Raw genomic sequence first — 23,456 nt, 5'->3', positions numbered from 1 at the left:
AAGTCTTAAAAATCGTGTGCTGGATTTTGAGAATTCCTCAAAGTAAATACATAGTTACTCAGTGCTGAAGAGAATGACATTGTCAAGAAGCATCCGGTTTAGGGTGATTTGTTGTCTGAACATACAATTAGTAAGTATACTCTTTTAAATGTAAAATTGCGTGGAGTTGATGACCTCCAGGGACAGAACACTGAACCACGGAGGCACCAAAATATCTCCATTAGTTTTCTTTTTTCCAGCCCCATGTCCAAACGGTCCTGCAGCGATAACCTTACCATTCTTCTTCATCTCACCTGAGAGGTTCTGCCGCTGTGATCCTGACTGGTGGCACTGAGATGTGGCCAGCAGTGCCTTTTTCAGCAGGAGCAGATGGTGCCACCAGGAGCTGCAAAGCTGCAGCGCAAGGCTGGGCAAGAGGGGTGGGGCCGAGTTGGACGGGATGGTTGGGCTGGCTGCTTTTTTTGCAAATTTCTCCCTTTGCAAGTTCTTCAGCCATGCAAATGACATTTGGTGAATTCAACTGCCCTTGTTTATTTCTGGATAACTGTATTTGCTGTATTATTGTATTACTTGCATAACTTGTAAATGGATGTTTTTCCTCAAGTTCTCCAGTATAGGTGAAATGAGATTAGGGGAGTACTTTTTTTTTCTTTTTTTTTTTGCTTCTTTTCTCCACTGCACGTGTCATGTTTGGCGACTGTTGGACACAGCGGTTGCATGTGGATCAGCAAGTCACCTTTACCCTGTCCACTTTTCCAGTAGTGATGGGGAAATGGAGTTTCCAGCATGGAGTTGCTTTGAGGAATAAGAGGCCGCCGCGTGGTGAACCGCGTGCCTTTGTCCCAGCTCCATTAACACTTAAAAATAAATGCCCTAATCCGGTCTGAAAAGGCTTTTGCGCTAAGCTCATGTTTCATAACAGAGGCTGCTGTGTTTTTTTTTTTTTCCCCCTGCCTTTTATCAACCAGTAGTGTGCTTTCAAACAACTAAATGTGGGAAATTTTGTTTTTAATGGCATTTTAAGGGATACTATACCAGTCCCTCTTCTTGGTCTCGAGCCGGTGTCCAAAGGGTACTAATAATCATTCTTAAAAGTAGACCACTGGCATTATGTGTGTTCAGTATATGAATATGGACATATATGAACAGTATTTGTGCACTCTTCATTAGTAAAACTCATGGGTTAAATCAAGTGCCACCTTTCATTTTGGTTGTTGAATTGTGCAGAAGTGTTACCCGCAACCTTCGGAAGAAGCACGTTTCAATGTTGAAATGACTCTAAATATGATTAATGCAAGGAACAGATTTCATCTTGCACATCTACGGTGCCTTCCCTCTTGGTCGAATTTTCCAGTCGGCTAGGAGATGAATTCGAGCTTCTCGTTTGCGTGTCGCGTGACCCGGGGCGATGTCGGCCATGCCGCGGATCTCTAAGGCGATGGCTTAGTTCGGCCTGCGTTCAGCGCGTTGCACCCTTCGAGCTGCTCTCTCTGCACACCCCGAAACACTCTGCAACCTCAAGCTAAGCTTTCTCTTATCTATTTTTCCTATCTGACCAAATATCGGTGTGAATTGTTAAACACAAAGTTCACTCGATGTAAGTTTTTCTTTGTTTTTTAAAATTATATTCTAATGCTTTTTCAAAATGGGTCCTTTCCTTTTACTGCTTTATGTTCCTTTACATAGTTGTCCCAATGTGCTTCTAAACAAAGGGGAGGGGGGTACTATTTATTGGTTTGTGTGTGTTTCCTGGCTTCCAAAAAGCTTTACTTAATCTCCCTTTGAAAGCCCTGTCCTGACTTTCCTGTAAAGGACTTCACCCAGCTGTGGCTTCGTTCTTTAATAGGCTTTCAGTCCTCAAACCGGGCTGAGGGCACCTCGCAACTGGAGCACCGATGACATTAATAACATTTTTCTTCTTGTATTTCATAATTTAGTTGACGTTATTACCCCCTTTCCCTTCAAACATAGCTTAGTTCAGTTGCCAACGTTTACATCTCCCCGCGAAGGTCAGGCGCCCACATCAGTTGGAAAGGAGCGAGCTCCGTGACACACAGACCTTCTCCGGCGTGCTGCTTCTTCTCAGTTCGCCGTTGGTGGACTTGGCTGGGTGAGGTAAATTGTTTGCTGGAGAATGCTGCTCGCCTGATTCCACCTGCAGCTCTTTAGGTGCTCGGCTAAATTTAAATGTCACTCTGGGCAGCGACGGGGAGAGAGCAACGGCCGTCTTACCCGCCCGGGGGAGCATCGGCCAGTTTCGCTACGGGCAGCTAACGGAGAAACGGCAAGCGGTTGACTTCTCTTGTAGAAGAGACGTTTCCATTTGCTTTGAATGGTGTCTGTGTGGATTGGTAGGTGGAGCTTAATGCGGCTCGGTGTAATAAAACGCAGAAGTACATGTCGAACGTGAGCATCGTTGGACATTTTGATGGAAAGTAATATAAAACTTGGTTACGGTGCACACTTCTGCGGGGACATCAGTTGGTCCTCGATGCTACATCTATCACAATTATTAAATTCGGTGCTTTTTGCCATGTCTGGCCCACGATGTCCTTGTGGGAATGGACGGAATTGCACTGTAGGCATTAATGGCTGTGCATTCTGCATTTAATTAGGCCTCTGTGCTGTTTTCTCTCATTAAGTGGTTTGAAATCCTCTGTTCTCTAGAGGAGCCGGGAGCTACGTGTTGGACGACTTAAGATTTTTGCCAGTGGAGGGTGTGTGTGTGTGTGTGTGTGTGTGTGTGTGTGTGTGTGTGTGTGTGTGTGTGGGGGGTTGTGTATAGGTTGCAAACTTCACTGCTCACCAGGCTGGTTTAAGACCCATTGTGAGGCCTGAGATGGTGATGAGAACTCAAACCACTGGCAACACAGAAATAACGCTTAACTCTCTCCCTCCCGTTTCCTAATCCCTCCGTCACCCTCCGTCCCCCGCCACCTCTCTGCGTCTTTTCGGCCTCCTTCCATACCGTCGCCTCTCAGCCTGATGGATCAGAAGCTTTTTAAGGTAGCCCTCTGAAAGGACACTCACGCTGTGCATTCAGTGCATGAAATGTCAGGTGAGCTGGCCTTGTATTAAAAGCTCTTTGGTTTTGTTCGTTATCTGAAAAGTCTGCATCTACAATGCAAAGAGGAGAATGCATGCTGTGTTTTCGATGCTCTCGTGGTTTTCTCATGGATTTTGACGTCCTCAAATTTGGTCAGAGCGTTAGGTAGCAAAGTCCTAGCTGAAAGTGCTCTACAGGAAAGAATACTGAAAATACTGTCCTATTGCATATTGGAAAAAAAAAAAGATCTAAATCAGAATTTTCATGGTACTTAACGGCTCATGGTCTCCGCCCAGATTTGGGTTTCAGTCTGGATCGGTCTGTATGGAGTTTGCATGCTCTTCCCATGTTCGCTTGGGTGTCCTGCGACGGACTGGTGTTCAATACAGGGTCACACCCTGTGCTTCTGGGATCGGCTCCAGACTGCTGCGACCCTGCACTTGACTGTCAGTTAATGATGATGAGTGAGCCAATAATCCAGTTCACTTCACTTGCTACAAGGCAGACTTCTGTAATTTTTAAGATTGACCCGTACGGGGACAGAACTTTGTAGGTAGCTAAATTAAATTACGTACGGATAGATAATCCCTTATTTGTGTTTTGTAGCCAGTGCCATCTTTGTTGTCCTGTATTGAGGTTGTCGTCAATGAATTAAAAGTGACAAGTAATCGGTCAATAATGAGAGAACGAAAGTCCCAGCTGTAATTTGTATGTACAGCTTGTTTACCCAGATGGCACCTCAGTATGGGGACAGCTGGTAGTGAATCCAGAGGTTCCAGGTTCAAGTCGTACCTCAAGGTACTTACTCTAAATTGCTTCAGTAAAATTACCCAGCTGTATAAATGGGTGAATAATCGTAAAGTAACTTAACGTTGCAAGTTGCTTTCGGAGAAAACCGTCACCTGAGCGACTAAAGGTAATGTATGGCGGAGTAGCGGCAGCACGATTTATATTATGATTTATATGGGTTTCTCCTCACCGGCAAGTGTCAGACATGCACGTTGGCCTGTCAGGACGTTCTCTGTCCGTAGAGATTGCTCTTGCGGCACTGGTTCCTCGGGGGAACTTCCCTCTAGTTATTTTCCGCAGCAGATTAATGCCTGCTCCCGAATGGCCCGTCCCAGTCGCTTTTCTGCACAGATGAGTTTCAACTGTGTCTGTGTTGTGTTAGGCTTGCAGGTGATTCTGTTGCGTTGTTTTCCAGGCACCGGTGCTGGCGGAGTAATTGATTTTGGCCTAATTGTAATCTGAAATGTTTAGGTGAATAATCGCAGGCCGGTTGCTGTGCCCCGCCAGGCCGTGCACTTTGTGCGCGAGTGACATCGATACTTGCTTCTGTTGCCTTAACTGTGATTAAACGCAATTTGTAGCAGAGCCGGTTGAGATGTTTTAGGGAAGAAAACTGATGGTGATGGACAGCGATGTCACAGTGTCTGATTGTCAGGTAGTACGTGTGGTGAACTCTGTTGCCAGGGACAGATTCCCAGCATTCCTAGCCTGAAGGTAAGAAAGAGCCAAATATACGTTTGGTACCCATGCCCCCCTTACCAAAAAAAAGTACACTCATTCCTTACATAAGAGTTAATTCGTTCAGTGAATTCCTGTTGTGAGGGAAGCGAATTTACATTTATTTACTTAGCAGACACTTTTCTCCAAAGCAACTTCCAATGAACCCTGTGTAGTGTTACTAGTCCACACACACCTTATTCACCGTGGTGACTTACACTGCTAGATACACTGCTTACACTGGGTCACTCAACCATACATCAGTGGAACACACACACACACACACACACACACACACTCTGTCACTCGCACACTATATGGGGGAACCTGAACAGCATGGCTTTGGACTGTGGGAAGAAACAGGAGCACCCGGAGTAAACCCACACAGACACGGGGAGAACATGCAAACTCCATACAGACTGAGCAGGGATCGACCCCGTGTCCTCTCGCACCACCCAAGCGCTGTGAGACAGCAGCGCTGTCCGCCGTGTCGCCCATAAATAAAAATTACTATTATTTTTCATAGGGGGTGGGGATCTTCCTGGAAGAAAAATGTCAGCTGAAATTAATTAAAATACCAAAATAAAAGGTATTTCTATGAATGATAATGACTAAACCAGCACATTTTATAATCCAAGCATCATTCCTTGTGAATAATCCATTCCTGAATATGTCACATAGGCTTCTGCTAACCAAAAATTCACTATCGTTCATTTTTTTTAAATGGGAGGGGGGGGGGGGATAAGTGCGATCATAGGCCATCCTAAAACCTCAACCGATTTCCTGAAACATCATTACAACACTCTTAATTACCTACATAACAGTCCTCCAAGGATTTCTGCATAATATAAAGCATTTAAAACGTCACCTAGCTAATTATTTAGCACTTAATGAACTCGTTAGTGGGTGTTTTTGTGCGCGGTACGCAACAATACCGTACGTGTCGGATAAAAATCACGCTTTCCCTTTACACCACAACAAACGTACCGCAATGCAAATAAATGACGTGTTAAACGAGGCAGTTTTAAGAGTCGCTCCTTACCGATTGAGGAGGCGGGAGTTGGATTTGGTGGCGAGAGCAGGGAGAAGGAGGCTCTAGTCGCATCTAGTTGTCTTCTCCTTTCTTAGAAGACAATTTCACTTAATAATGCGGGGAAGATGATCGCGTTGATGCGCAACACGCGATCCTTTGGGAGAGCGGCTGAGATACGACTCCAGTGCACGGTATCCTCTCGCTCTGACTCGCGTGCGACTTAAATGTTTTTGCCGGTGCTCGTTTTGAAATTTTTCGGGCGCGGGTTCGTTATCGTGGGTTTTCGCGTTGGATAGCAAGTCTTCAAATGTTAGTTAGTCTGTTAGCTAGTTGTGGAGTGCCAGTTGAAATAAGTGCAGAGCTTTTATCCACTTGGGAAAATTTGCATCCTAACATAAGTAAAACAATATCAATATCTATAATTTTTTTTTAAGCTGCTGTTCTTACCTCTTCTTGGACAGCTCATTTTAAACTTTGAATTTTAAACTTTTTTCATTGTTTGGTTTTTTTTTTTTTTTTTTTTTCTGTTTATGAATTCAAACACATTTCTTCTAAAAAAGGTTCCTTTTCTGCAGCAGGTGTGGAACATACTGTTTTATTGGGTTGTTAAACACTCCCTTTTACTGAATTTTTATTTTTTTTTTTAAATGCAGCTTTTGAACCGAAGGATTATAGTTAGAGCAGCCATCAAAAGTGCGAATGCAGTGTAATTCCAAAACGCTGCGTTCACAATAGCACGGCAAACGCACGAAAGGAGACAAGTTGAAGCTCCACTTGTCGTGTCCTCCTAGTATTTATTTTTAAAGGCTGCACTTTTAATGGTTTAACTTTGTTTTTATTGGGCTTGTCTTATAACATTGTGCATGATGGCTTGAACGCTGTGCAGCAACCGCTCCGCCCGTGGAGTGAGAGTTTGTCTACATTTTTTTTTTTTTGTCATTGTTTCCTTCCGTCAAACTGTTTTGTACCAGTGGGCAAGGTCACCTGAAAGCTGTGCAGCAACTGCGTTCCCTTTAAAAACAACGCGAGAGCAAAGTGTCAAGTCCTTTATATGCCATTGTGGAAGCAAAATGAAAGTGTAACGGGCAAAATTGCCACTGTAATTTGAATAACTCGGTTGTGCACAGGGGGGGAAAAAAGGTATATTTTCATAAGCTGGTTTTTGTTGTATGGGATCCCGTTATGTAAGTGATTATATGAATTTTCCACTTGAGCGTTGTTCCGTACGTGTGTATGTACAGAGGCTTTTAGCAGTTTTCCTTTGTGACTTAAAGAATCCTTGTGGTACATTCTTTGTTCATCCTCAGCGTTGGGGATTTCGGTTCCCTCCTTGCGTTACTACATCTGCTTCTGTGCATGTTCCGTTAAAGTGCTTTGTGTATAGAAATTGGTATAGAATAGAAATGGAGCCACGGTTTTATTGCGTTTTCGTTATTTATCCTCTTGAGTATACGTCGCTGTCGTTTCTTGAAACTGTATGTACCTCAAACTCCTGTTAATAATTACAACATTAATGTTACGGAGTAATAAGTGCCCCACCGTGACTTTTTTTGGGCATCCCTGTGAAGGAGGGAAGAGAGGAACAAATTCTTTTTCCCACTGCGGTTTTCAATCCAGTGTGAATGGAGTGTTTTTGTGAAATTGTCACGGCATTTTTCTAGAAATGCAGAACCGGTCAGTCCCCCCCCCCACCCCAACTGTCGAGGCTTTGAAGTTTTTATCGAACTGCTCTGTGTGTTAGCTGTAAACACCAAGTTTCTCTAGGCAGTGAAATAACATAATTGGGGAGCATTTCAGAAATGTGGCTGGCATTGTACAGTACGGTATGGTTTTTTCTATTTTTGCAAGCATGTAAAATAGCTGAGAGGGGTCGGCCAGGAACGTCAGGCTCATTTCCATTCTAGGCTCCTGTTCTTCTGTGTTTGTTTCCCTGTGGATCGAACACGGTGCGTAGGACACACCGCTTACTGTGGTCTGTCAACACTTGTCATCCATCAGTTGCTGTCATTGTTCAAAAGACTTAGTGCTTGAATCATTAAGCAAATTTCCCCCCCCCCCCCTCTTCCCCACCATCCTGATGTCCTCTTTGAAACCCAAAGCTTTTAAGTATTGTCAAGATAAATAATATTTTTAAATATATTGTGCATAGTACATAAGCCTAATGGGCAGCGATTCTCATAGCAATTCTTGGGGACAGGTTATTGTACTTAGTGGATGTAAATCATGGAAGAGAGGGAACCATTTATATAGCGTTAAAGGTTACCGTCCTGCTATAATTCATCAAAATAGTCTTGTTTCTTCTAATTTATTCTCTGTGATAGTGCAGCCAGAATCTATCTATAGTCCTTAGGCTCAAGTTGTTTTGTGGTCAGAGAGCAAGAGCTGTTCTATAATTCATGCGTGCCATTTTTTTTTTCCTTCCCGTACTGTGCTTGAACGTATAGGTTTTTCAAGAGGACAGTGTTGTTTCTCTCCGTGAGGGTGGTAAGTCCTTTGCGCAGTTTGTATATGAAATTGTGATTGGAAAGCTTTTGTTATGGGATGCATGTTATCCTCCAGCTTTTCTAAATGAAATATATAAAATTCCTTGCACTTAGTCATATTTGTATAATCTGTTTTTTAATTGTTTCCATTAAATTGGGAGATGCCGATAAAGGAAAGTGTGAAAGGCAATGGGCATGTTAAGTGCGGAATTGTTAATAAGGATTGAATAGCAGTTGCATTGTTGGGAAACTGCAGACCTGCTGCCGTGTGGAAATGATCTACCCCTTTTCCCTCTCCCCTATTTCACCTTCTGCATCCGCATCCATCACCACCCCCCGGGAACAGATTGTCGGTGGAGGACTGAGGAGGCCACGTACTCCCTGCCCATGCCCCCCTTCAGACAGACCTGCCTTGCTCAGGACCCTAAACAGCCCCCCTCAGAGAAACTGATCTGGATAAATGTGATTCATAAAATAAGCCTCTAAGTGCTTAGAAATATTCCCCGGAATGGAGATAAAGCTCAGTGTGAGGGACTGAAAGAAAGGGATAACCCCGTATGCGTTAAAGCTGTGGGGCACTTTCACATCCCTGGGAAAGTCTGGAAACCGTGCTCGGACCATGCCCTTTGTCAGTGGGTGTAAGCATCTCCAAAAGACATGTTTGGAAAATCCAGGGTCTGGAATAAGGCACCAAGAATAATGTTCAGGCAGCATGCAAGTAAACACGGTCATCTGCCACTACCTAGAGCGTCCCTACTGTTTATCAGCAAGCTTTTGACGCCCATCTTGGGTCGTTGAGCTGCTGAGTTGTTGCCAAAAAGCTGTTGGGCTGCATTGCGCTGTCAGCGACTGAGCTCTTCTTCACTTCTTCAGCCCTAGCGGTGTGTGGTCACATAAGAGATTCCTTCCTGGCCTTAGCCGTGTCAAACGCAAGCATTGTAAATTTATTAATTCTCTTTTCTCTCTGCAGGGTGCATCCTGCTATGAGATAGATGAAGGATAAAAAAAAAAAAAAAACAACCATACACAAAAAGATTTGGTTTCTTTATGTGCAGGGTATTGCTGTAAAACATTAGGCTAATGAGAAACCAAGGAGGTTTTGCTCGCTTGGAAGGAAGTGGGAGAAACAAAAGCTATTCATTAAAAATGGAAAAAAACGTAAACTGAAGAAGGCCAGCTAATTTGGCCGCTCTGTGCAAAGGTGCCTTGTTACTCCGAAGGCACAGCCACCCCAGTGTTCTATGATTAATGTTTGTGCTGTATAATGGATTGAAGATACAATATTGAAGCCCCAATTCTGAATGGATCAGAAGGATCTTGCCGTTGACCTGGTAATGCAGATCACGGCTGTCTCCGTGAGAAGACGAATGAACGGTTCCCTAAGAGCGGTGAAGGCTGGGAGTCAGCTTGTCGTCCAAAGGGATGGGTCTTTAATTGAAGGTATCTGGCTGTTGGATAAGCGCCTCATGCTGGATCGCTGGGACCTGTGATTTGCTGAGTGCTATCTGAAGAAGAGCTGGTGGTCTCTTAAACGGATGCTTATCTGTCATGTACAAATGCTTAGATAAGTCTGCCCCTCCGAATAGGTGCTACGAATACCCTCACCCTGTTGGTATGAGCTCCAGACAGCCAGAGACGCAAATTCTTTCCTTATTGATCTGTTAATTTGTAATCGTTGCATTCTTGTGTTTTAACTTATTTTTGGATTATTGCATGTAAAGCGTGTCTCGCGTACATGGTTATACCTGCAGCGTGAACGAGTAGCTTGCCCCCGCGCTCGTCGGTGATGAACAGGCCGAGCAGTAATTGTGTGTGTGTGTGTGTGTGTGTGGAAGGACACTGGAAGCGCAGATGGAAGAGCTTGTGTCGTCCTGTATGACAAATTCCTCCTGGGACCGGCTATTTCTGCCGCAAGTAGAGCAGTGTTACCGATCTCCCTTTCGCACAATGGCCCCTCGGTACCTGGATAACGATGTCTCCGCTGCAGGCGTGGAGCGGGTGGCGGATTCACCCAGGTGCACGCGGTCCCTCCCTGGGTCACCCGTCACCCTGCCCGGTGCTGGAGATGCGCCGGCCTGGCCAACGTAAGGTATAGCCTTCCCATTACGCAACACGTTGGCTGATTAATTAATTTAATCCCCTTAGTTTACGAGCGCGGAGGTCTTTCGTTACGTAAAGCACTGTTACACCCGTAGTTTAACAACGACCGAGTCACGTCACGTTGGCTGGCCAAAGACTTCAAGTGTTTTAAATTGTTAAATTTTTTTAGGCCTAAAAGACTGCAATTAACCCACTTGTTTGTGAACGTATTTGAAATGTCAGCCGCTGTATTGCGGAGGAGTCTCGGCGCTGCCTCGGAGACCCGACGCTCTCTGTGCCCTGCTGCCTGCGTTTTTTTTCCTTCCTCCCCCCCTCCCCCCCTTTCACCATGCAAGCAAACAGTTCTGTGAGTGCAAAAAAGTTGAATAAATGAATATGAATAAATGAATAAAGTGAGAGACCATTCTGCGGGAATCTCGACCGGGCGAACGAGAGAGGACCATAGACCTCTCGCCAGTTTGCGTTCTTTGATTCTCCCCCCGTACGTTTTATACGTTTTAACTGACATTTGTTGTGCTAAACTGGTCTTTTAAACTGCAGAAGTGCACAAATATGTTGTCGAATGTGAAGTTAAGACCAATGCATCCTTCTTCCATCTGTATCCACCTTATTCCTGCTTTGTAGTAGCCCTCACCAAATAGCATGAGGACCCGAATCTGTGACTCTAGCATTAAAATGCCGGTGAAACGTGACCTAATGTAATACATTTGTTAATGAAGGGCGGGCAAGTCCTCGTGCAGTTCTGTTTGTGTAAGACATAATGGTGTGGCATGCAAGAGAATTGTACCGTATGAATTAGCTGGCGGACGCCGCTGGCAGCATCCACCGAACCTCCTGGAGAGACGTTGTCTGCTTGTTTGATTAGCTCCTTCACAGATACTGGGAAAGCAATGTACAAGCTTTATCTTATCAGTGTGGAATAAACAAATATTGCAGGATAAAAAAGTGAAACCAAATAATCGTTGACAGAGAACAGTTTTTTTAAGGATGATAAGGAAAAAGGGCGCCCGGTGGGAGCTCGCGGTTCCTGCGCTCGGCGAAGGGTGGGTTCCGATCGAAGTTCATCCTCTCCTACTCCTGGTATACGTTCACCTTTTGCTAAACCTCTGATTATGTACCGCATAACTTGTGTGTTTGCGTGTGGGCGTTTGATTTCTGCGCTGTCCTGAATATATGGCTTGTTTTTCTGCTGCTTTAACTCTCGAGCGATGGCGTACGAAGTTGAGATGAAATGGAAAAACTCTTCCCTGCCAGTAACCCCCGGTGTCTTGTTTGGATAGCGTGTGCTCTGTGGCTCTCGCGCGCTGCTACCGAGAAATAGACGATGCATTTAAAAGAAGTCTTTGTGTTTCACAGCGCAATCCATAATCGTGTTTGGCAAAATGAATGTGTACGTCTGCTGTTCTTTTTATAGACCGTCTTCTGATACACCTCTCTTCATGTATCGGAAATGATTACGTTAAATGTATTGTTCATGACTACTAACGAAAACACCGAAACAAATGCAATAAAGCAGTTTTGCAAGTATTTAAAAATTAAATTGATGTCGACATGCAGATTCCTGCATGTTTAATGTATAAATAGGTTGAATTTGTATGCATTTAAAATAAATCTCAGACATATTTGTATATTGTGTCAACTTCCTCCCGTGAAAGCAATTAGTTCTTTATGAATTGATTTTGAATAAATTCAAGACGGTGGGCTTGTTTCTACAGTCTTAATTTCTGGGATGATGCTTTGGAATCGCAGTTCATTGTCCCTCCTGTTAAATCGTCAAATGCAAACGCCCAATTTTTGAGTCCTGTGGTCCATGGTAGATGCCTAAGTGTGCTGGCTGAAGTGGTTGTTGCACTAGGGCTTAGTTTAGAGTCATGCAAAATTGTGAGACATGTCTTTGACAAGAATTCTTGTCTGTAGTTTAATCAGTAACTTGGGGGGGGGGGGGTACATTTGATAGACAGTAACCAGAAAAGTGGAATAAATTTCAGAGCTCTTTCCAGTTCAGAGTTTAAAATCATTTTGTCTTTCTTCTCGAACAGATTTTTTTTTTTTTTTGACAGCCACACGCACACACTTGCATTTTCTTCCAAAATGATTGTTTTATCCTGAACAAACTGTTCAGTTTTTTTTTTTTTTTTTTTTTTTAAAGTAAATATATTTCACTTTAATAATATTCTGGTTGAAGGCTGCACCAACATTTTATTTGTCAGCAGTGAAATGTGTTGTGAAAAGTGCAGGCCAAAAATGATTTGTATTGCAAGTAGTTCAGGTTCGTACCGCATTTGTCACCACCTAGTCACGTTTGAGGAGTTGTCAGTCTTTTAAAACGTGCCTTTGTTTTGAACGTGACAATTCGTCACTTCTCTGCGCTGCTCTCCATTTAAATCGCTTGCGCTCTTGGAGAGATGTTTTTATGGCATGTTTTCTGGACAGGTTGAGTAAAGATGTAAGTGCTTCCTGGCGCTGTGTTACCGGGTACGTCCTGTTTGATTACCTCGCCGCTTAATCATTGAACCCAGCTGGAGGATTCGTACCTTTATTTATGGAATGTCGCCGGTGCAGCAAAGGGATGCCATTTCTGTCTGTAATCTTTGATAGCGTACCTTGATACAAATCTGTCGCATTTTTCTCAAAATAACCAACGTAGTCTTTTTTTTTTTTTTTTTTTTTTTTTTTTATTGGGATCCGATCATTGAGGTACGTTTAGGAGCTATTGGTTAAAAGGGTCAGCAGGTCATTGTTAAAGGTGACTGCTCAAGCAAGCAAGCGGGATAGCTGGTACCGTAGTGGTTAGATCGGTTGCCTTCGTAGCCAAAGGTCACAGGTTTCAATCCCATCTCCAGCAGTAGTACCCTTGAGCAAAGTGCTTACCCTGAATTGCTCCAGTGAAGTTACCCAACTGTATAAATGGGTGAATAATTGTAATTAGTTTAACGCTGTCAGTCGCTTTGGAGTGAAATGTCAGCTAAATGAGTAAATGTGAATGTAAGCGGAGAGCCATGCTGCTCTATTGTTGTGCCCCTACTCTCTGTTCCAAGTTGTACTACTTTGTGTTCTCTGTCCTTGTCCCGCCTGGGTCAGTGCTGCCTTCGGTCTCGAGCAGCCCGGCATAGCTGGTGGTGAAGAATGTTTGTTTGAGGATGGAGTTTGATTGAGTAGCTGGCTAAGGGGCCATCTTTCGAACATCACGACAGTCAATGGAAATGCTGTATATGGGCTTTTGGAAAATCCAAGAACCGGCGATCGGACGAAGAACGGATTGGCGTTGCCCGATTTCAGATGGGTTCCTCGCTCCTGATGACATTGATCAAAACAGCTGTCGTTGGCCGCAGCGAGCCGCGCGCGCGTACGTCAAGCATCACATCGCCTGCCTTTCAGATGGCTCCGCCCAGCCCGTAAAATATAGATAAAGGCTTCGCTCCGGAACTGCCGACGCCGTTCATCTGCCCGGAGAGGGCCTGCCGTCAAAGAGAAGGCCTGGGCATTGGTTGGTGTTCCAGGGAGAGGGTGCTGCCGGGAAGTAGGAGATGCTGCGGTGAACGTTGCCAGAGAGACAGCTCTGTGGAAAAAGGCCGGCCGTGTCCGGCGTACTTAGGCGTGTCTGTAGAGCTACAGCCGCAGGGCGTGACGGGAGGGAGGAGCAGGTGGGTGATGTAAGCTGACGAACCTTTCCCTTCCCGTGTTTCTCCCCCACAGGCGACGGGGCTTCCGCACAGGTTTGGCCAGTTGTCCGAGGGGAGCGCATGAGGAGTCTGAGTTGCGGGCCCCCGGTCCTGGCTCAGACTGCACCCAGCAACGCGGCGAGACAGCAGTGGAGAGAGGTGGAGCACCTGACACTGCCCTGGTGCCCCCTGCAGCCATGGTAACCCTCAGTGTTTTTGAAAGTGTGAGAGTGTGCGTTTGCTTTCTTTCAAGTGCACATTGCCATTTTTACATTTATTCCTTTAGCTGATGCTTTTCTCCACGACGATTATAATTACTTACCCATTTGTACGGCTGGGGAATTTTACTGGAGCAATTTTAGGGTAAGTACCTTGCTTAAGGGTACCATGGCTGAAGGTGGGGATCGAGCCTGCGACTTTCGGGTCCAAAAGCAGCAGCAGATCCAACCACTACACTACCAGCCTTTAACCCGGGAGAGATGTTAAGATTGTTAATTCTTTTATTTAGCTTTTTGTAGCTCAATTTTATTGCTCAAGACACCTTAGAGTGGTAAATGAACTACAAGAAGCTTTTTATAATCAACCAGTCCACACAGCAGAACAATGTATCTCACGCATACGCACATATAAACGTACAAACTCAAAGGGAAATCTAGTCACTCGCTCACCTGAAACAGGCTTGGACTGTGGGAGGAAACTGAAGCACCTGGAGGAAATCCAAATCAGCACGGGACAACATGCAAACTACACACAAGACGGAGCTGGATGAAACCCACAGCCCAGGAGTTGTGAGGCACCGGCGCTACCCGCTGTGCCGCTTGATGTCTTAGAGTTGTTTTTGTTCACAGGGATTCGAAACACACCACCCCATTTCTGAGGAGTTTCTTAAATTTCTGGCGAAATTTCAAAGACGTTTCTTTAATTTTTTTCGCTCAGACCTTTCCAACTCCTGAAGAAAAATCAGGTGCTGTGACTATTGGAGAGCTCTGCATGATGGGCTTGAAGCGAGGCTGTCCTAACACGCGAGGCAACGTGGGCCCTTCGGTAAAAAGAGAGATCACGGCATGATTAATGGCCCTCACCTCCGACTCAGGGAGCAGAGCCTCCAGAGACTGCGGCGTATGAATTATTGAAGGCAAAAAGGGGGATGTTCATAAATAACCCTCCGTAATGAGCGTAGCTTTAATGCGCAGTGTGCAGAGAGGCATGACCTTGGGCTCCTCGCTAACCGCGACTTCCACCTACTGCTCTCCTTTTTGTTTCACTCTTTTTGTTTTTTTTTTTTATTTTTTTAATTCACTGCTTCATTTGGAGTGGAAATGGAACAGGCCATATATTCCTATATTCATGGGTTTCATTGTGTTGCGGTTGAACATGACTGCCAACGTCATCTTCAAACGCAGCTTTTTAATGGGAGAAAACTAATTTTGCTTTAAGCTCACATAACAGTGGAAATGAAGTGCTTTTAAAGCCGTGCTCACCCTTTGCCCAATGCTTGCTGCACTGTACATAAATCAAAGGGATGAAATTTTAATAAGGTGGCCCAGATCTGGGGGTGGATTTCCATTATGGTGATACCTGCACCGTTTCATCGAGGATGCCCCGGTGCCCTGCTGCACGCCAAGCCCACTCGTGCCAGGAGTCCCCATGTCGGCATCAGTCGTCGCGTGGTGGCGTTCGACCGAGTGCCTTCAGCCCAAGATATCTTCGTCGGAGCGCGTATGAATTTGTTCGCTGTTCTGTCGTTTCGCTCCTCTTCCTAATGGGCTTATGTAATGCGGCCAACCGGTTGTGCCGTCCAATAAATGTGCTTGTAATTGGTATTGCGTTAAAGCCCAAGAACTGTGCGCCTGCAGTCCCTCCTCAATCTCTCACACACGCGGCACGCTAAGGTTTTATTCGCATTTGGCCACTCTGGTTCATTCTTTTCAGTTGACGTGTTCTTTGCATACTGATCTATGCCACCAAAATCCCATTGACAGGGGGTCGCAGTTTAGATGTCTCCATGTTCTTCAGCAGTGCAGCTCTGAAATGGGACATGCGAAAGCACGATTGCAATGGCTACATCTCATCGGCCGTGTGCATCCCCATTAGCTCTTGGGTCTAGACTACAGTAACTCCCTGGTTCCCATGATCATTTTAATCAGTGCAGGATAGAGGGGATGATGTAAATACCAGCTGGTGTTTCTGCCCATCCTGCAGCCACTTTCACAGCAATAACAAGGCTTTCCCAAAACAACTGTGTTTACTTGTCCAAGCTTCTAATCAGTTTTCTTTCCTCTTTTTTTTGTCATTTGATACTTCTTGCACAGCTGCTGGCACAGATAAATTGTCAGCTCTGAGAGTTTGTTGGAACAGGGAAAACACAGGTTATGAGACTGTCTCACAGTTAATTTAACTCTGCTGAAACCCCCCCCCCCCCCTTCCCTTTTTCCTGTACTGCGTTTCAGCGTTGTCGATGCTGTTGCGATCGTAGTGGTCCTGCGTTATGCCCTCTTGATCAGGCGGCTGTTCCCACACACGGGCGCCGTTGATTTGAGTTTACAGTGACGGAGAAACCCTGAGCCTGACTTCCCGTCCCAGCTGCTCATTAGTGAGAAATGCCTGAATTCGCATGGCCTGTGATTTTTCAGCACCTCCGTTTGTGCCTCTAAATGCTCTCGGTTCGGATCCTGCAAGGGGGTGATTTTCATGCTTCAGTATGGTACTTACGGGAAAAATTTGTGTAGGCAGTGGGGGAAGGCTAAAAGGAAGCAACGTGGATAAAAAATATAACGGTTACGACCTTCATTTGAGAATAAAAAAGTAGCGAATTTAATATCGCACAGCTGTTTCTTTAGAGGGCAATACAGCAGACCCTAAATCTGCTCGGTGTTCCGATTCTGTAGATGCTTGTATGTTGTTACATGTCCACGTTTGGGATTGTGACACATCGTTGGAACAGGCAGCTTCTGTGCAGCTGATGATATAGCGGTCGCTAAAATACAGCCCAGCGTTACCTTCTCTTCCATGTTGCCGCGAGATTGTTTCCATCGTTATCTTCTCCTTAATGCCCAGATTTGCAGTGCCGGGCCAGGTGATGTAAAGTAGGCCTGTGATTTACCGCTGGGTTCAGACCCATGGGCCACCTTTGTAGATGTTTTACACATCTCCGTATGCTTTATAGTAACGCACCGAGGCCCATTAGAAACGGCTCATAAACTTTATTCCATACAGTGAAATATGGTGAAGTGTGTTAGCCCCTCACGGTCTGTGGGTGCAGTACAGTGTGAGAAAGTCATCCAAGTCCTGTGCCGCCCCACAGTCTGCCGGTTTGCATTCGACCTCAGTGGTTAACCCTTAATTAATGTCATTATTTGGATAAGGACGATGGGACTGAGCACGGGTGAGGATGTGATGAGTGGATGGATGAGGCTGCAACTGGTCCAGTGTTCCCCCGCAGCCCAGGCACAAGGAGACCAATGTTGTTCTGCTGCTTGTATGCAAGTGGTTGAGGACTTTTTACACTGGCAAAAAAAAAAAAGGCATGGGCTATCAGTGGAAGAAAGCGGGGGAGGTAATGATGGAGATGGGGTGGCTGTTTTCACGATAAATTGATTCCTTGTTTCTGCATGTCCTCAGCATTTTAACACACACACACACGGGGATACTGCAGTATAAATAGGTGTGTGCTTTGCATACATTCCTGTCCCACTGCAGTGAAGAGCTGTAGTGTGCGTGGGAAGTGAGGTGGGGTGAGAATGGGTTCGGGGTGGACACAAGGAAAACGCTATCCATGCCTTTTGTGTTGGTTTTTTGGATGAAGACAGGTACGAATTAAACAGCAGCTGTTACGTTACTTTCATGTAGGTTGATTTTACTGTAAAAATTAGAGGTGAGTTTGATAAGCGCTTTAATGTGGAGGTAACTCCCATTCTTTTGTGGTACAGTAGTACTGGAGGAGCTGCTAATTACATGCTCCTCCTTTAAGCTTGAATGTCTCATGGGTTGGTTTTAAGGTGAGACCTTAAGCGTTTTGGGTTGGAGGCCACGTGTGGTTCATGTCCTGCGTGGTAATGAGTCCTGTAAAGTTTTGGGGGAGGTGAAGATGAGTGATGCAGACACAGGTAGACACGTTCTCATGGTCTCCCTTTTCCCAGAGGTCCATCCGATCCTTCGGTAATGATGACCGCCACGTCATGGCTAAGCACTCCACCATCTACCCGTCATCAGAAGAGCTGGAGGCTGTGCAGGCAATGGTCTCTACCGTGGAGTGTGCCCTCAAGCACGTATCCGACTGGATGGACGAGCTCAGCCGACCTAATGGGGAGGAAGGGAACCCAGATTCGGTGGACTCGAATGAAGACGGCACCAAGTAGGTTACCTTCTGCACTTGAGCTTACTAAAGTGTCCCTTCTGCACTTTCGTCGCAGTCGCTTGACTGCTGGGAACTGCTGCACACGTTTGTTCTTTAGGGTTCCTCAGGGCTTACTGGTTGTTTGTGGGACATGACGGGATGGGCCTCCTGTGTAACAGGTGACCGCTAAGGACCAACGGTATTTGTGCACATTCAGGGAGCCGAGCGGTAGGGTCCTCTGCGGTGTCATGCGGGTCGGGTTGGTGGCCAAGGGGCTCCTCATCAAAGATGACATGGACCTGGAGCTGGTGCTAATGTGCCGAGAGAAGCCCACAGAGACTCTCCTGCACACTGTTTGCGAGAACCTTCCTCTGCAGATCCAGGTGAGTAAATGTCAGTCTCAGCCTTGCTACAGGTAAGCTCTTGTTACAGTGCTTGTTTCAGGTTCACACTTTGCCCAGCCATTCTGCTCTTCGTTGCAGGATTGCAGCTCCGACGGGAATAGAATAAAACCGCTTTCCTCGTGTAGGTAATCAATACTGCATAAATATATGGCGCTTTCCTACTTAGAAGTGGGAGTATATGTGGAACATCGTCATTATTTCCCTCTTCCCACACTGTTTAATTTATCAAGCAGAGTGGGTCTTGAGAGGATCTCCAGCATTTGGGTCCCCTTAGAAGGTGCTCTCGAACATCGACTCAGTTACTAAAATGACCAGCAAGAGTCCATTTTGCTCCTCTTCGTCGTCTTGTATTCTTAGTAATGCATCTGTGTTTGAGCTTGCAGTGAATGGCCGTGTGCCCGCTGTGCTGCTGGCTGCTGTGGCGGAGCGGGGTACTCATTTGAAACCCGAGCTGCTTGATGACGAGTGTGGAGGTTGTAATGTCTGGAGTTAGGGCGGCATGCTTGTCAGGAATCCAAATGAGACCCTGCATCACATGGGATCTCTGCTGACACGCTGAAATTCATCATATCATCTTAAGATGGATCATTGGGAATAACCGTACCAGTAAAAAGATCCCTGCTTAAAACTGGCACAGATGCTTTGGCGCCGAGTTACGATGTGGTCAAAGTCATGATTCAACAATGATTCAAGACAGGAGTAGCAACCATTCCTCATATTAATAAAGATTATTCGTTTGAATTTGTATATCTGTTTGTAACTATGTTAAGTGTGTGTTTTGATGTCTGGGTAGCCGCTGACGTCAGTATGCTGCCGTACGTGACCAACCCAGATTACCTGACGGTCTCGGACGGCAAAGGTGGACCTTTGACCTGTTATGACGTGACCCTTGACCTGTGGTGTACTGACCCCACAGAAACTGACGGAAGAGAAGTATGAAGTGCAAAGCTGCATCCCAGACGCAGCCATCCTGGTGTGCAGCACTAAGGAGCCCAAGCTGATGCTGAAGGTCACCCTCACATCCCTGCAGATGAGGGAGGATTTCAGCAAGGGAGACAAAGGTACCCCGCCCACCTCCTGCCATCCCACTGCACCGTGTGGCCCTCTCCGTGGAAGGGAGGCGGTAGTAAAAGCAGGCACCTCCTCCACGAGCCTTCCCCTTTCCACATGCTGGAGAATGGAGGTAGCAGTGGGTGTATGTGCGTGAATGAGTAAGGGAGGGAGACGGAGACAAGGAGAGGTGGGGTGATGGGACTGATCCGAGAGAGGGGGAGAGAGCGAGAGAGCGAGCGCTGCCAGCAGATCTCCGCTGGGATTTAGGGATCCTTGATTTGCAAAAGGAGCTGCTCATGCTCTTTCATGTCCATGGGCCTCGCCCTGCATCCAGCCAGGAGAAAAACACACACAAGCCTCAGTCCCCCACCCCACCCCTTCCCCCAGCTCCCTGCATATGCATGTGCGTGCATTCACACACGTCGACATGTACGCTAAAGTCTCTCCGTTTAGATACTGCGTTGGTCTTATCAGGAGGTTAAAAGTATTTGGACTATGGTTACGTATTATAAAGTGGTCTTCCCCTTGAATCTGAGGGGAGAGCCAGCTACCCCACCCAAATAAAAATGGTTGCTGTGGCAACTGCCATATTATCAGTTGCTCAGTAGACATATGTTAAAAAGAAGAATTAAGGAAGGTAAGTACATAGTGAGGAGTATTTGTCCTTCCTCTTCGCTTTCGTCTCGCAGTTGCTCCGGCTCAGTGGGGTTGAGATTATGGTTATGGGGTTATTCCAGACCTCCAAACCTTCTGCTCTAAGTGGGGTAAACTATTCTCTCACCCACAGCTAAGTAACTCATGACTCGGGCTTAGTGGTTAAAATGAATTAAGTAAGGCTGAATGGATGGAGCAGGAAGATTACCATTACCCCTCTGACTGGCTCGCTGTTCCTTGTGGGACTTTCTCAGACCTTTGACCAACTGGCCACCTCTGTCACGGACTCCGAAACATGGGCTCCAAGCAGCCTGGAATTTCAGCGGCTCCCCCCCCCGTTACACCATAAAGTGTGGTCCAGCTCCCCTCACCACCTCTGCATGGACAGCAGTTCTCCAACCAGTTATTCCTAGCGCGCATGCAGAACCAAACAGCTACTGGACTGTTCAGCTCTAGCCTGAGGTCTATGTCCTGTAGATTTGGAGCAGATGTTTCGAAACGTTCTCCGCGATTGGTGTTCCAAGTGTTTAATACTTTAGGCCAAAATGATGGAAAAAGACTCGGTAACTTGATTTGGTGCATCGCAAAACACTTGGTTCTTTCATGCGCTGCTTCTGGTCGAGACAGTCTGTCTAGCAGGGAGCTGAGGAGATGTAGGTTTATCCCCCCTGTCTTAACACTGAAGACATTAGAAGGCTCAACACATTTCCCCTGTAGACTTATGCCCCGTCTTTGGTTTTCTGTCTGGGAACAAGCAGTTAAAAAAAGAGTATGTTCCCGCACTTACTCAGATGCTTCAAAGACGGTGTTGAAGTTCCTTTTGGGGTGTCTTCTGTTTGCCTGCACCACCCAATGGAAGTGTGTGTGGTTTTTTTTTCTTTTTTTTTTTTTTTTTTTTTTTTTTTTTTTTTTTTTTTTTTTAAAATGTAAGCTTCCTTTCTAGAAAGCTTATCCTGTTCTGTTAATTAGGGCTTACACGCTGCAGCAGAGCTGATACAATGCTACCTTGAGAAGAGTGATTATAGTTGGTCACGAGGTAAAGGTGATCAATTGGAACTACAATTCACAACACTTCCAGTGGCCTGGAATGGCAGAAGTATACTTCACACTTAACCCTGGCACAGAACACAAACAGAATGATGTTCTTGCACAAAGCAGTTTTAATAAATTTTTTTTTTCCAAAAAAAAAAAAAAAAAAAAAAATGAATCTGCCTGACCTTTCAGGCCTCCACCATTGTAGCGGAAACGCAAAGTGCCAACGACCGCGAAGCAATGCTATGGCAACCGGTCCAAGATGCGCAGCTCAATTTGCATTGCATGTGCTAAAGAAAAAGAGTGTCAGAAAATGTTTAAAGATTGAGTGCGTGCAGTTCTCTGGCATTTAGAACCCTCTCCCCATGCTTGTTCTGTAGTGTGTCAGTCAGGAACACCCCTGATCTGTTTGCCTGTGAGAACATCTCAACTTCCTCCTCCTCCTCCTCACTGTCAGATGTTTGTTGTTTCACATGCGTTCAAGGAGCCGTTTCAGTAACGCCCCGCCGAAACGAGACAAACATCTGCAGCAGCTGCGAGTCACCGTTCCGGCACAGCGCTCGGCTCTCTGCGGGACCGCGGGCAAGACGGGGATTCCACGCGCCGCTCAGAGCGCCGGGCAGCGGGGGTGCTGTAAATCTGCAGAGAACCTCAGACGTTTCTGCGCCAGGTCGAGGGCCCGGTTAGCGAGGGGAACAGCTTAATCTCCTGGATGTCAGATTGCTTTGAATTCATTACTGGAACTTGAGCTCTGTTGTGCCAGTTTTTATTTATGGACTGGAATGCAGTACATCTGCCGTTATTAATGTCTCGCGTTGTTGAGTTTAAGAAGACGTTTAAAAGTATTGTTTGCATTTTGCTCCTCTTCAGATCGCTCGTTTTTTTTTTTTTTTTGAAAAGCTCAAGGTCTGAATTTTAGCGATGGATCCCCGTCTTTAACACGGTGATTTGACTCGCTTGTTAATAAACTGCTTTTTACAGCCAAACAATTAAAATCAGCGGCTGAGCTGTGGCGTCGTCCTGTACTTATGTTGTTTTTAATCTATCCCGATGTCAGAGATCCGTGTTTAATAAGAAAGTTGTCACGGGTAACATATAGAAGTTTTCCTTGGCTTACCGTAAACTCTTGAGTCATTTAAAAATGAGCATCTCGGAAGGTGCCATTGTGGCATTTTTCGTCGCGTCATTAGAAGGCATCGGATAAGTGGTTTTAACTGTACTTTGAGAGTGGGAAGTTGCAGGCTTTTGAATTTTGATTTATTTTAGACTACAAGGCCCAGAGCTGTGAGAGGTTGTCGACTCGTGCGAGTGCGATGTGTATTCCGGCGCTTCCGAAAGCCGCCGTAATTGTAGCTATTTTTACAGTTTGATCAAAGTCTTTTCTAGAAATTGAAAGTTGCCGTCACTCCTCTGGCGGATGCAGTCTAAGCGTGGCAGGCGCAGAAAGTGATGCATTTCTCTGCCCTGTCTTCACATTTTCCCAGATGTCCCCGGAGTGTCGAGCGCTGTGCCCCCCCCACCCTTTGGATAAATGCACTAATCTGGTATCTGGTACAGCTGCAGCTGTCTGTGGCCACACTGCAAATTAATATGCTCGAAAGAGAAAAATTCTCATTACGTGATTATCATAAAATAAGGCTGTAAATTGCTGTTTTCCTTAAACAGCATGGCATATTATTTTCCAGATTTCTTTTCCGAAGATGATAAAATTTTTTTAAATGAAAAATAAGGTCCTCGATTATAAGTCACGCAGTCTTATTTTAGCACGACGACTCTAATGAGAAAGTTTTTCTCTTGATGGACGTCTGACGGGAGGGCGCAGCCAGCCGTGGCTGGTTCCCACTTACCTCAGAGCCATAACGGGTAAGCACTGTGCACGCGGAGCCGCCCTAATGAGCCCGTCGTCGGCCACCGCTGCCGCTGTCCCTGTGCTGTGACAGATGCCCCTTGGTCAAACTCTGTGTGTCTTTTTGTTTTATCCCGTTCTTTTCACCAGTAGAGAATGTTGAGCTGAAAGATCCACCTGACGTGCTGGACCGGCAGAGTTGCCTGGTCGCGCTGGCGTCTCTGCGACATGCCAAATGGTTCCAGGTTGGCTCTCTCTTCTTACCTTGTTGTTGTTGTAGCCTTATGACACTAGCCGGTCT

General features: G+C 45.8%; 1 protein-coding gene across 10 annotated transcripts in view; it reads left to right on the top strand.

Annotated features, from left to right (window-relative positions):
- Positions 1 to 23,456, top strand: part of strbp (spermatid perinuclear RNA binding protein) — a 64,080-nt gene that overhangs the window by 23,749 nt on the left and 16,875 nt on the right. For all 10 annotated transcript variants that reach the window (XM_029253184.1, XM_029253181.1, XM_029253180.1 and 7 more), the window contains 5 exons: positions 13,865 to 14,030; positions 17,970 to 18,184; positions 18,384 to 18,549; positions 19,487 to 19,631; positions 23,306 to 23,400. In XM_029253184.1, the coding sequence (XP_029109017.1) occupies positions 14,028 to 14,030; positions 17,970 to 18,184; positions 18,384 to 18,549; positions 19,487 to 19,631; positions 23,306 to 23,400 (624 nt within the window). In that variant the 5' untranslated portion in view covers positions 13,865 to 14,027. The remainder of the gene's footprint in view (positions 1 to 13,864; positions 14,031 to 17,969; positions 18,185 to 18,383; positions 18,550 to 19,486; positions 19,632 to 23,305; positions 23,401 to 23,456) is intronic.

The sequence above is a fragment of the Scleropages formosus genome, chromosome 6, assembly GCF_900964775.1.
Source record: "Scleropages formosus chromosome 6, fSclFor1.1, whole genome shotgun sequence".
Taxonomy (NCBI): Eukaryota; Metazoa; Chordata; class Actinopteri; order Osteoglossiformes; family Osteoglossidae; genus Scleropages; species Scleropages formosus.
The sequence above is the reverse complement of the archived record's forward strand: the minus strand, read 5'-3'. Positions and strand labels throughout refer to the sequence as shown.